The sequence below is a fragment of the Hevea brasiliensis genome, chromosome 5, assembly GCF_030052815.1.
Source record: "Hevea brasiliensis isolate MT/VB/25A 57/8 chromosome 5, ASM3005281v1, whole genome shotgun sequence".
Lineage (NCBI taxonomy): Eukaryota > Viridiplantae > Streptophyta > Magnoliopsida > Malpighiales > Euphorbiaceae > Hevea > Hevea brasiliensis.
Genome location: NC_079497.1, coordinates 106256061 through 106267726, shown reverse-complemented (window position 1 = coordinate 106267726; position 11666 = coordinate 106256061). Strand labels below are relative to the sequence as shown.

The 11666-nt window shown below is 30.3% G+C and overlaps 1 protein-coding gene across 6 annotated transcripts; it reads left to right on the top strand.

Moving 5' to 3' along the window:
* Positions 1–2915: 2915 nt before the first annotated feature.
* On the top strand, positions 2916–10858 carry LOC110650726 (probable plastid-lipid-associated protein 13, chloroplastic). Of its 6 annotated transcripts, none has more exons than XR_002494040.2 (8): positions 2916–3228; positions 3457–3578; positions 3661–3744; positions 3906–4002; positions 5628–5844; positions 7979–8585; positions 9122–9174; positions 10491–10858. XR_002494040.2 is itself a non-coding variant. In XM_021805839.2 (7 exons), exons 1-7 carry the CDS (start codon positions 2986–2988, stop codon positions 10494–10496), a joined length of 822 nt encoding a protein of 273 aa, XP_021661531.2. In that variant the 5' UTR covers positions 2916–2985; the 3' UTR covers positions 10497–10858. The 6 variants fall into 6 exon arrangements, 4 of the variants coding, with proteins under 4 accessions (XP_021661531.2, XP_021661528.2, XP_058003298.1 ...); XR_009148963.1 differs by lacking the exon at positions 10491–10858 and adding an exon at positions 9265–9390; XM_021805839.2 differs by lacking the exon at positions 7979–8585.
* The last annotated feature ends 808 nt before the right edge of the window (positions 10859–11666 follow it).

Here is an 11666-nt window from a genome sequence, read left to right as displayed (position 1 = left end):
TAGATAATTATAAAAATTATACTTAAAATCAATATCTTATTCTATGAGTCGTACGCTCACTCTTGTTTACCCTATTTTTCCAGGCTATAGGAGAAGTTCTTTTTCAGAATAACCCGCTTCATTCCTTGTAGGTTTATTAGCAGTTATTTACTTGTGTTATTATTTTCTAAAATTGTAATATAAAACTCCGCATGTGTTAGCACTAGTAATAATCTTATTAAGTATTATATAAATTTAAGTTTTGGTATTTTAATAAATGCAAAATTTTTATGATATTTAAAATATTTGCAAATTGTGGTATCATGGTTGAGCTGAGCTCCCCTGACTTTAGTTTTTTATGATTATCGAGTTGAGTTGACCCGAATAAAAATGTAATATTCTATTTTATTTTATTCATATGTTGGGCCTCAGTTTTTTGCCCTGATTATGGATTTGAGAACAGTAAGGCTTATTATGAGCCTTGAGGTTTTATACTGGCCCAGGTCCTAGTGCTGGTCTAGCCCGTGGAATAAGGTCATGAAAAAAAATTATAAGTATAATTATAAAAAGTATAATAATTAAAATAACTAAAATAATTATAATAATTAAATAATTAATTAAAATACTAAAATAAAATAATAATAATTAAAATATAAATATATTATTTTTATATTTTCATATAAATAATTAAAATTAAATATTATAATTATAATTAGTTATACCTAACTAGAATAAAACACAGTAAAAATATAAATTTTATATTTTTACATAATTGATTTAAATAAAAATTTAAAATATAATTAATTTTAATAATCTAAAGTAAAATGATAAAATATATTATTTTTATTTTTACTTAAAATAAATAAAATTAAAAAATTGTAATTGTAATTATAATTAATTCAAATTAAAAGATATAAATAATATTATTTTTATATTTTCTTATAATAATTAAAATTAACAAGTAAAAATATAAAAAAAATTAATTTTAAGTTAATTTTCATTAAGTATAAAATAAGTTTCATTATGATTTTGAAATTTATATATGCAAATCAAATACTTTGAAAATGAATCTTACTTCGATTTCATTCGATTACGTAGTGATTCAAATATAAATGAAAATTTGTCATTTTGTTTCCGATTTCACTCGATTTCAATTACAATACTAATTTCAATTTTAATATATAAATCAAACGAATATTTAGTGTTTTTATAACTAAAATTTATTAAATTTAATTTTAAATATTTTTTAATACTTTATTATTTATATATTTAAAAGAACCTTTTTTTTTAACAGCAGTTCTAAAAGTAATGTAAAAAAGGCCAAGATTGCTCTAAAATGTTTTCCAAATCATTGGGCTGAGGCTATTCATTGCTAAAAAGAAATATATGTTGGATAGCACTAATGACATGGCGAAGCACATTAATGAGAAATTTTCTTAAAAATAAGGTAGGTGAATTACAAGAGTTTTGAATCCTCTAATCGAAAATCAACTTAATTATTAAATAATTAAGTTTAATCCTAATTTTTTATTTCATTTTTATTAAAAAATTGTGTTATTTGTTCTTTGCAATTTTGATCCACTTTTTATTTCTATTCACTTTATAATTTTTAGTTTTGCATTTTGATTTACTTTGTATTTAAGTTCACTTTATAATTTATTGAAGCCCAATTTTTATTATATGTAATTTTTGTATGACCATAAATTTTAGCTCATAATTTTCATACTTGTAATTTTTTTCTTTCTATTAAATAATTTATTCCCTTCATTTTATAAATAAATAATTTGTTAGTTTAAATTAAATCGAAGTGAATCGAACCGAACAAATACAAATTGAACTGCCCATAATCTCATTTGTCTAACATAAAAATCTATCTATCTATATAAAGCATGAAAAATTTCCCTTAAACCTGCCATGTGTCACTTATCATCGGAGCTATTATCACCTGACACTTACCATTTATAAATTAATTTATTTATATGCTAAGTATTTTTTTTATCATTTAATAATTTAATTTTCATTCAATTAATACATATTTAATTGTATTAATTATATTGATAGACTTCGTTACTATTTAATATCTACTTAAATTTTTCATAACCGTTATTTGATTTTTTTAATTACTGATAAAAAAGAAAATTAGATAATTTTTTTAAAAATGATTTACTTAAAATATTAATTAAATAAAAAAAATTAAAAAATAACTATGCTTAAAGTTTTTTCACTTTTTAAATTTATCAACAAAAATTTATTCATTAAAAAATATTACTTAATTAAATATTTTTAAATTATGAAAAAAATTCATGCAATGCACAGCTAGTTATGCTATATTACAAGAGATTCTTTTAATTTTTGAATTTTAATTAATATGGACAATCAATAAATGCATTAAATTATGAAAAATGCATGTAATTATTGTAAATGGAAGTATGTATCTAATGAATGTTGAATTTTGAAACTTAAGGGGTAAAAAAGAGAAAAGGTTACAAGAGGAAAGAAGGTTTAATTTGGTTGGAAAAAATGTTAAATTGCTTTCTAAATAAAAAAAATATTTTAAATGTTATTATTATTATTATTATTATTATTATTTCATAAAATATAATGAAAAAATAAGAAAAATTAAACATGAGATCTTTCCATTACTACATGAACTATGCTTATTATATAAGATAAATAATTTTAAAATAGATTAATAGATAGACTCAAATTTAAAATTTATTTACTTTTTATGTTTTAAAGATAAATAAAAAAGATTGCAAGTATCTATTTAAAAATGAATTTTAGTATTTATGTGAAGCATTTGTTATTGTTAATTGTTATGAAAAATATTTTAAATATATTTTTTAAAATATTATTTGAAATTTTTTTAAAATAATTTAAATGTGCTCAATTATTGGAAACTCTAAAATAACTTTAATAATAATAAAATAATATAATACAAAAGAGAGCCTGGAGAGAAATGAACGGTTTTGGCTGGAAAATACCTGCAATTTCTTTGTTTTTGGAATGGCTTTGATACAAGCCTCACTTCTCGCAAATCCTGCAATTGATTCCCACTTTTCTTCGTTGTCTTTCACTTCTATTCATGCCACTACATCTCTCGTCTCCTTCCCTCGACCGCCGGAGATTCGCCGGAGCAACCGGAAAATGGCCTGCACAGCCATGGTTCAGCAGGTGTTACAGGGAGCTCCGGCTACCTATGCAAAGGAAATGGAACGGCTTTCTGCTAAGGAATCGTTGCTTCTCGCTGTTAAGTCTCACAATTTCAGAATTTTTTTTTCCAGCAATTGAAACAATTTTTTTTTTTTTACTTTGAATTGGTGATCTTTATTTGAGAACAGAACTGTAAATGGAAAATTTGAAGACATTGCATAGCTTGCAATTAGCAGATTGAAATTGAAAATTCACTGGTTTGGTTTATCTAGCTCTAGCTCAAAGTTTTTATTTGTGTAATGGTGGAGCGTTCTGTTGATTCAGTTTAAAGACTCTGGGAGTTTTGAAGCTCTAGTGACGGGGAAGACGACAGATATGCAGAGGATTGATGTGAATGAGAGGATAACTGGTCTTGAGCGGCTCAATCCAACGCCTAGACCAACTACGTAGGTGCTTATTTGAAAAAAGCACTACCAATTTGCATATATTTTTTTTAGTAGACGTTTACTTGTTTCTTTAGCTACTCAGGTCGCCATTTTTGGAAGGCCAATGGAATTTCGAGTGGTTTGGATCTGGAAGCCCGGGATTCTTAGCTGCTAGATTTATATTGGAGTGAGTATAGTTTGGATGGATTAACCTCTCTCTTTCCTCTTCTTTTCCCCTGAATGATGTGCCCTCTCATGAAACAAATGGAATGTGATTTGTTTGCATTTTTCAGTTTGTTAATTTGGAAAGCAGTTAATTATGTTTGTCTAACATCAATTTTGTTGCAGGAGATTTCCTTCGAATTTGGCTAATTTATCAAAGATGGATGTGCTGATTAAAGATGCAAATGCAAAGATTACTGCAACGATGAAACTACTGTCCTCGGTACTCTTTTGTCTTTATACTCTTTTGGAGTATTGTGTGATGGAACACTTCCCGCCTAATAAGCATAATTTTCTTTTGATGACGTATTTACATGTTGAATGGGCTGGTTTTATTGAAACTAATTCCTAAAACTATCAAGACAAGTAAAGACCACTAACAAGCAAGGCGTGCAAATGAAGCTCCTTTCTTGATGCTTATTTAACCAAATAATACCTTAGCTCATGTATGTAGACTCCCATACTATTAGGTAGAATTTATTGTTATTTGTTGAATCTATCCCTCCTGTGCTTTTAGTCTGTGGACAACATATTGCTTGAAGTAAAATGGAATTTGCATTGCTTCCATGACTTGCTTGACCATAGGACTTGTGTCATCTTTTATGTGCATTGGAGGTGGGAGGTAAATTTGGAATATAATTTGGATGAGAAGATGAGTTGTTTTGGAAGAGTCTAGGATCTTCTCTCTCCAGGTTGACATGTTAATCAATCATATTCTATAGCACTGATATGGGAGGGACATGGATGGGAAGAGCAGATTTGATTTTTCTGATCTTTCATTTCATTTTACCTCTCTCTCTGAGAGGCTTATGTTCTGTTTTCATTTATTTTTAGTGGAGTGTAACCATTGACTGGGTTGGCTATATACCAATATTTGGTAAATTTTCTTCTTTCTTAAGATCTGTCATGTATTGGTTACATGACCTTATGCCACAGACCCATTGATTTGATGCTTGGGTAGATTGAAATAGGGGTGAGCATTCGGTTCGAACCGAACCGAATTAAATTACAAAAACCGAACTGTAAATTTTAGAAACCGAACCGAACCGAAATGGGTGAAAAACCGAATCGAACCGAACCGTTCTATTTCGGTTCGATTCGGTTTAAACCGATCGGTTTGATTTTTTATTGATTTTTGAATTTAGACTTAATTTTCAAGTTATTTGGTCTAATTTTAACTTTGGTTTGAACCTAATAACCATTAATCAATGAAATTAAACAATTAATATATATAAAATTAAATATAATTCATAAATTTTTCATAAAAATAAATCAATTCAAAAATCGATTCGGTTCGATTTAATTTGATTTGACTATATAAATTACTATTCGGTTCAGTTCGGTTTAACCGATTTTTTTCTCTTCAAAACCGAACCGAACCGAACCGAAATAACCAAAATTTTTATAATTTAAAACCGAATCGATTGAACCAAATTGACTCGGTTCGGTTCGGTTTTTCGGTTTGAACTGAATTCTGCTTAGCCCTAGATTGAAACATAGGTAATAATTTGTGGTTAACATTGCAAACTTTTAAATTTTAGGGCATGATTTAGGAATCTAATAAAAGTTGGAGGAAGATCTCCACTTTCCGTCCAATTGCTAATTTATCAGTGATATATTCAATAAGGAGTTGATGTCTTGATTCATGTTTCAAATTTCCATTTATCCCTCCTGCTTTTGAATATAATTATGGACTGAAGTTACAAATTAGTCAATGGGCATTTATTTTTTTTCTGAGACATGGATGATGGCAATTAATACTCTTCTAATCATTGTGAACATCTTCGGTATGCTCTTGTTATAGGTTTTTGAGATTTATTATTAATTTTTTTCCATGGTGTAATGCAGATAGAAAGCAAATTTATTCTTTCCACAAGGTTATCTGTGGAGGGACCTCTTAGAATGAGAGAGGAATATGTTGAAGGAATTCTTGAGATGCCTAAAATCATGGAAGAAACTGTACCAGAACAGCTAAAAGGTGCATTTGGCCAGGCTGTTAGCACGGTGCAACAACTTCCGGTTCCCATTAGGGATGCTGTCTCCAGAGGATTAAAAGTTCCCCTATGTAAGTACTTTGATATTTTTGGATAGCAGTGCCTTTCCTACAGTGTGAACATTCAAGGTTTCAAAGCTCCAGCCTTTTCCTTCCCCTCAGTAAAGGGTGAAAAGGCATTTTGATGCGTCTCAATGAATGAATCATTTCCTCCCAATCTTGGTTGGATAATGTCTTTCCTATCCTACACTAGTTCTAGAAAGCTCCAGCGTCTTTCTATCATGCTATTGATAACAAGATTTCAAATCAAAGCATCCCCTGCTAGACATGAAGCAAGCAATATCTAATTATCCATACCCCAACCCATGTATGCTTTCTGGAAATATCTGCATAATCTTTTCCAGCTGAGAGTTTGGACTAGTTATGAACCAGCATATAAAATCTTAACTTCTTAAGTAAGTGGCAATTGGTGTAGTAGGATGTTTATGTCTGCTTTAGTTGCCCATGTCCCCAGTGTTCTTGCTTCATAACTTCAATTTGAATAACTATTGTCTTGGATTTATGGGTGTTCCCTTCAGCTACTTTTGGAGTTGTAATTTTGGCTTCATAGTGCCCATATGGTTTATCTCCCTTGGTTGTTTGACCATTTCTGTCTCATCTTTCTGTACGTACTACTAATTTTAGCCTAAGATAATGAGATCGTTTTGGTTTAGAAACCAGTCTTGAGTTGTTTATATTGTACACATTACTAATGTTTTCATTTGGAATGCTATAGGTTTTTGTATATAAAATTATTTTAGCTATTTGGCATTATTTTTAAGTGCTCATCAACATCTGAGAAATCTGACTCTTTTTGGTTTTGTTATTGGCATCCCATTGGAGTAGTTTAGTTAATATAGAACCCAGAACATTCAAAGGGAAAAGGAACAAAATTCTCAAAACTCTTGTTAAACTCTCAATTCTCAATAACAATCATAAGAAGCTCTCTACTAAAATACCTATATTACATAGGTAGTTATAGTCTAATGACTAGTCTTACTAATACTAAGATTAAAAACCAAAAATAAGAAAATATTAAACCAATCTAATTAAAAATACCAAACCAACACTAACTGAGAAAATATTAAAGCTAATAAAATCCTTTAAATATTCACAAATAGTAATAGAATTTCCTAAATAACGAAAATACTACTTCCTGATCAAATTTCCTAAATAATAGAAATCTAAACTTCCTAATTGTAATGGAATGAAAGATCTTAATTTTACAATTAAAAATTTAATAAAAATAATTCCTAAATCTAATCTACCTTGACTACATCATTCTCCTTTAGTTGGAAACTTGACCTTGAGTTTTGTAGTGTTACATAATGAAGCACCGAATTTGGAAAACATGCAATCATAACTTCTTGGATGGTAGCTCTAGGATTGAATTGATGAACTTTATCCTTTCTTTCATCCCTGAAAACATCTAAACATATAAAATCAATCGCAAAGGCTCTTCAATCCACCAAGAACAAAGAACTAGCTAAATATTCATTTTCGATTGTCAACTCCAAGGCTTGATTTTCTTCTTTCCCTAGAATAGATTCCTCAAGTTTTTCTTGCACATTCTCATCAGTTTCTCTCTTTAGAATAGGTTCGTAAAAAATTTTCAACTCAGTTTTAGCATCTTGAATTTCATTATGTGAAAAATATCATATTCTTCAAACTGCTCTTCTTTTTCTTCTTTATGAAATTGTCATTGCATATATTTGAGGTTTAATTATATTTTCAAAAACTCTTGATAATGCTTCCAACTTTGCTTCAATATTATCCGAGTGTTTATCGTTGTTTCCCTGATATTTTTCTTCAAATTGAAGATTTGAGCCAGTATCATAAACCAAATTGTTAGAACTTAGGTGGTTGAATAAAAAAAAAAAAAGATTTCAATATGTTTGTTGAAACATATATTCCTTCTCCCATACTTCCAGTTCTCTTTCCCTAACTTGTAAAAGTTGTTTGACAGTTCGAAATTCATAAAATAAGTTAGGAGGACAATATTCGGCATGACCATGTGAATCCGGCAAATAACATATCTCATCTAGTTGGACTTTATAGTCATCGATTTCAGCATGTAATCTTTGAATTTCAGCTCACATAAAAGCTCACTAAAACTCAAGTTGGATCTATGATTGTGCTTCAAATATTTTTTTTCTGCCCAAAACAGATGTCAAAATTGGAATTAGGGCGTCAAAGCTAGCAGAGAAGGGTTTTGCCAAAAATTGATGACGTGGCGCCGTCAGATGATGTGTACTGTGGCGTTGCATCTGCCATCGTAGTGTCGGATCAGGTGTAGACAGGTGCAACACATTAGCATGACCTTAGCTGGGGTTATGGTCAGATCAGACCCAACTCGGAGCTTGAGGGTGCGTGGGTATTTTGACTCGCAATTCATCAAAGGCAACACACCGATCAGCATGTGGCGAACCTGTGGGGAGGTGTCGAAGTCAGAATCAAGGCCGACAGTGATTCGGGTCAAAACCTAACCTGAATGGAACTTGGTTTCTCGGCAGCCTCTGGTGGCTAGATTTACAGGATCTTGTGGTGTTGGGTGTTTGATTAATGTGGCAGTGCAGCGGTATGAGGAAGGGATGATGGTGGACATTGGAGATTTTTTTTAAACGATGAGAAAGAAAAGTAAGCAAGGGAAGAAAACTCACGAAAGAAGCCCAAAAAAAAATAAAAAATCAGACTGGTCTGTAGCTAATCTTTCCAAGGCAAATGGATCAAAGTGCTTTGATACCAAATTGATGTAGAACCAAGAACAATTAAAGGTAAAATTCTTAAGACTTTTGTTGAATTCTCATTTTTCAACAATAATCATAATATGCTCTCTACGAAAATACCTAAATTATAAGTGTATTTATAGTCTAATAACTAGTCCTACTAGTATTAAGATTAGGAATCCCAAAATAAGAAAATATTAAACGTAATACGACCCTTTAAATATTCCTAAATAATAATGGAATTCCTAAACAATGAAAATACTACTTTCTAATTAAATTTCCTAAATGATAGAAATCTAAACTTCTTAATTATAATGTGAAACATGAATGAAAGATATTAATTATACAATTGAAATTCAAATAAAAATAATTCCTAAATCTAGTCATCCTCGACTGCATCATTAGGCTTATGTGGCGTTGTAGTTTTAAAGTTCTACTATTATTTTGTGACAGTGACTTTTACTCTTTTGACATATGCTTCCATTTAAATGTTTGGATATCTAATAATGCTTCATGTTAACAATTTTCAAAGATGTTTGTAAAGTTATTAAAAAATCGTGCTAAAAAATTTTTAATGCCTGCAGTCGGTTCTTTCCAGAGGCTCTTCATGATTTCTTATCTCGATGAGGGGATACTTGTAAGTATTCTACTCTGTGTATATTGGGAATCAATTCATAGTTGTACACATTGTGGCCCTTAAATTCTTATCTTAGTGGTCTCATTGCAGGATTGGGTAAACATTATACACAAAATTATCTGTGATCTAGATTTTGTTGTATCAACACTTCTGGAATAGTATTTGCATTTATTGTTAAAGGAATTAGAGAAGAAAATCTCAAGCATAATTGTGACCTTTTTCCTTTGTGATTGTGCACAAGGCAACTCTAGGAAATTCTAGAATCCTAATATATTTATTTGGGATGCCATCATGAGCTGAAAATTCTGGAATCCTAACAAATTTAAGTAAAATCACTTATCTCTTCTGAGCTTTTTTTCCTGAGCATTTTGATTTCACCTGTGTAGGTAGGTAGGAATATTAAAATTGATCCATTAGCCTTGATCTTTTATGAGCTTCTCTCTTCTCTTAAGACCATGGTAGATCTCCTCATAACATAATTGTGTAAGTATAATCACTTTAAACCCTCTTTAAATATTAAGGGATGCTTACGTGGAAACATGAGCCGCATGCCTTATCATCCATTTGCCAAGGGATAATCATGAAGATTTAGTTGCTTGCTTTAAGACTGACATGTAGGAATAGCAACGGAAGGGCCAAGCCTAATCACATCCTGAATTCTTGTCCTGTTTCCTGACACAGATAATAAGGGATACTGCTGGAGTACCTGAAGTTCTTACAAGGTTGGATGCCCCTGCATCACCCATGGCAGAAACCAACACTGAGTATGAGAGTTAGATGTACTTAAATTAAAAATTTGTTCTCCCCCCCCCGCCACTTCCCCCCCCCCCCCCCCCCCCAAAACCAAAAAAAAAAAAAAAAAAAAACTTCTGCTACAATATAGAGTTAACAGTTTCATTCTCACTCTCTTTTCTCTCTCTATTTCTGCTACGATATAGAGTTAACAGTTTCATTCTCACTCTCATTTCTCTCTCTATGACCTTGGAACTTCCATTAGAGTATAGAGTCAACAGTTCTCGGCCTAATTTGTTAGTCTGTTTGTATGGATGAAATGCTTATTGATCAGAAGAAAAACAAATATTTGGTGAAACTTTTCCTGCGTTTGAACATGGGGCAATTGACCAAGCAAGTGGTTGATTCCTGTACAATATTAAAGGTGCGGTTTTTAGAGGGTCACCGTCTGTGCATACTTTAGTAGTGGCGCAGTTTTTATCCGACTATCGAATTCACACCTAATTTGCATTATGTATTTGTTTTTGTTTTTGTTTTTGTTTTCATTGACAAAAGTGATTGCCTACACTCATTTTACTCACTAGAAATGAAGGGCTTTCACCATCAGGCATCAGCTATAGAAGATTAGAATAAATTATTGATGACAGTTCAGCGTGAAGTGTGAATATTTAGGACTCAGATGTTCTGTGATGGTCCATTAATATTTGCTTTGCTTTAATGCTGATTAGAGTCTCACCGCTGCTTCTCAAAGGGCTTGGTTGTTTTGCGTCACTCGGGAAAGGCAAGTTGATTTGCATTTTATTAATCATCTTGAAATTGAGTTTTTAACTGTCTTCCAAAATGTTAATCTCAATTTTCTAACTTGTGACTTTAACATTATGTTTGGATCACGGTTTATGTTATATTGTATGGTATGGTTACTTTACATGTATTGAAATATTATTCTTAAAAATTGGTAGTTTTGTATGGTAAAATGATGGTAATAAATGATTTTCTGTCATCATTTTACCATAATTTTTCAAACCACCAAATTGGTGGTTTGAGATGATTTAGATTTTTTATATTCTCATTTAATCTTTACATAATTTTTTCTCTTGTAGAAATGTTATATTTTTATAAGGTATATTTAGTGATTAATTAAAAAAAATAAAATGTGTCTTTAATTATTATTATGATAATATTATTTATAAATTTATATTTTATTTAAATAAATATTTTTAAATTATTTATATATTTAAAACAGTAATAAATAGTATTTTAATAGTCTTTATACTTATTTTAACAAACTAAACCATCTAATTAAATAGAAAAAGGTTACAAAATCATATTGTATTATATCATCCTTCCATCATGGGAAATACCATCTAATCAAATAAGAAAAAAGTTATTAAATTATATTATTATATCATCCTTCTAAACATGTTAACATGCTGAAAACTACACGATATTTCAAATAGGGGTTAAAAGCTAGTAGGTACTATGTGTGCAATTACCAATCGCCACTTCTGCTGGGAACAGTAACTACTGGATCCAATAGAGTTTTTATGCTTTTATTTTTTTTTTAAATGGAAAGATAGATATATATTAATAAGCATTTCAAAGATAACGCCCATGGCTCAATTACACATTAACGTAGAAAAGGCCTTTGCCAACCCAAGAAAGAAAATGTAGAAAAACCAAACCCATTGACGAGTGCGATGCCCAAACTAGAAACGCGGCTAAATGTCGAGCATGAACTCAAAACAGCGTTGCCAATCAGA

Excerpts from the sequence above, each read along its gene's own strand:
- LOC110650726 (XM_021805836.2), top strand. The coding sequence starts at position 2,986 with ATGGCTTTGATACAAGCCTCACTTCTCGCAAATCCTGCAATTGATTCC. Across the intron at positions 3,579-3,660 it reads CCAACGCCTAGACCAACTAC|GTCGCCATTTTTGGAAGGCC; the intron begins GTAGGTGCTTAT and ends TTAGCTACTCAG. Across the intron at positions 4,003-5,627 it reads CGATGAAACTACTGTCCTCG|ATAGAAAGCAAATTTATTCT; the intron begins GTACTCTTTTGT and ends GGTGTAATGCAG.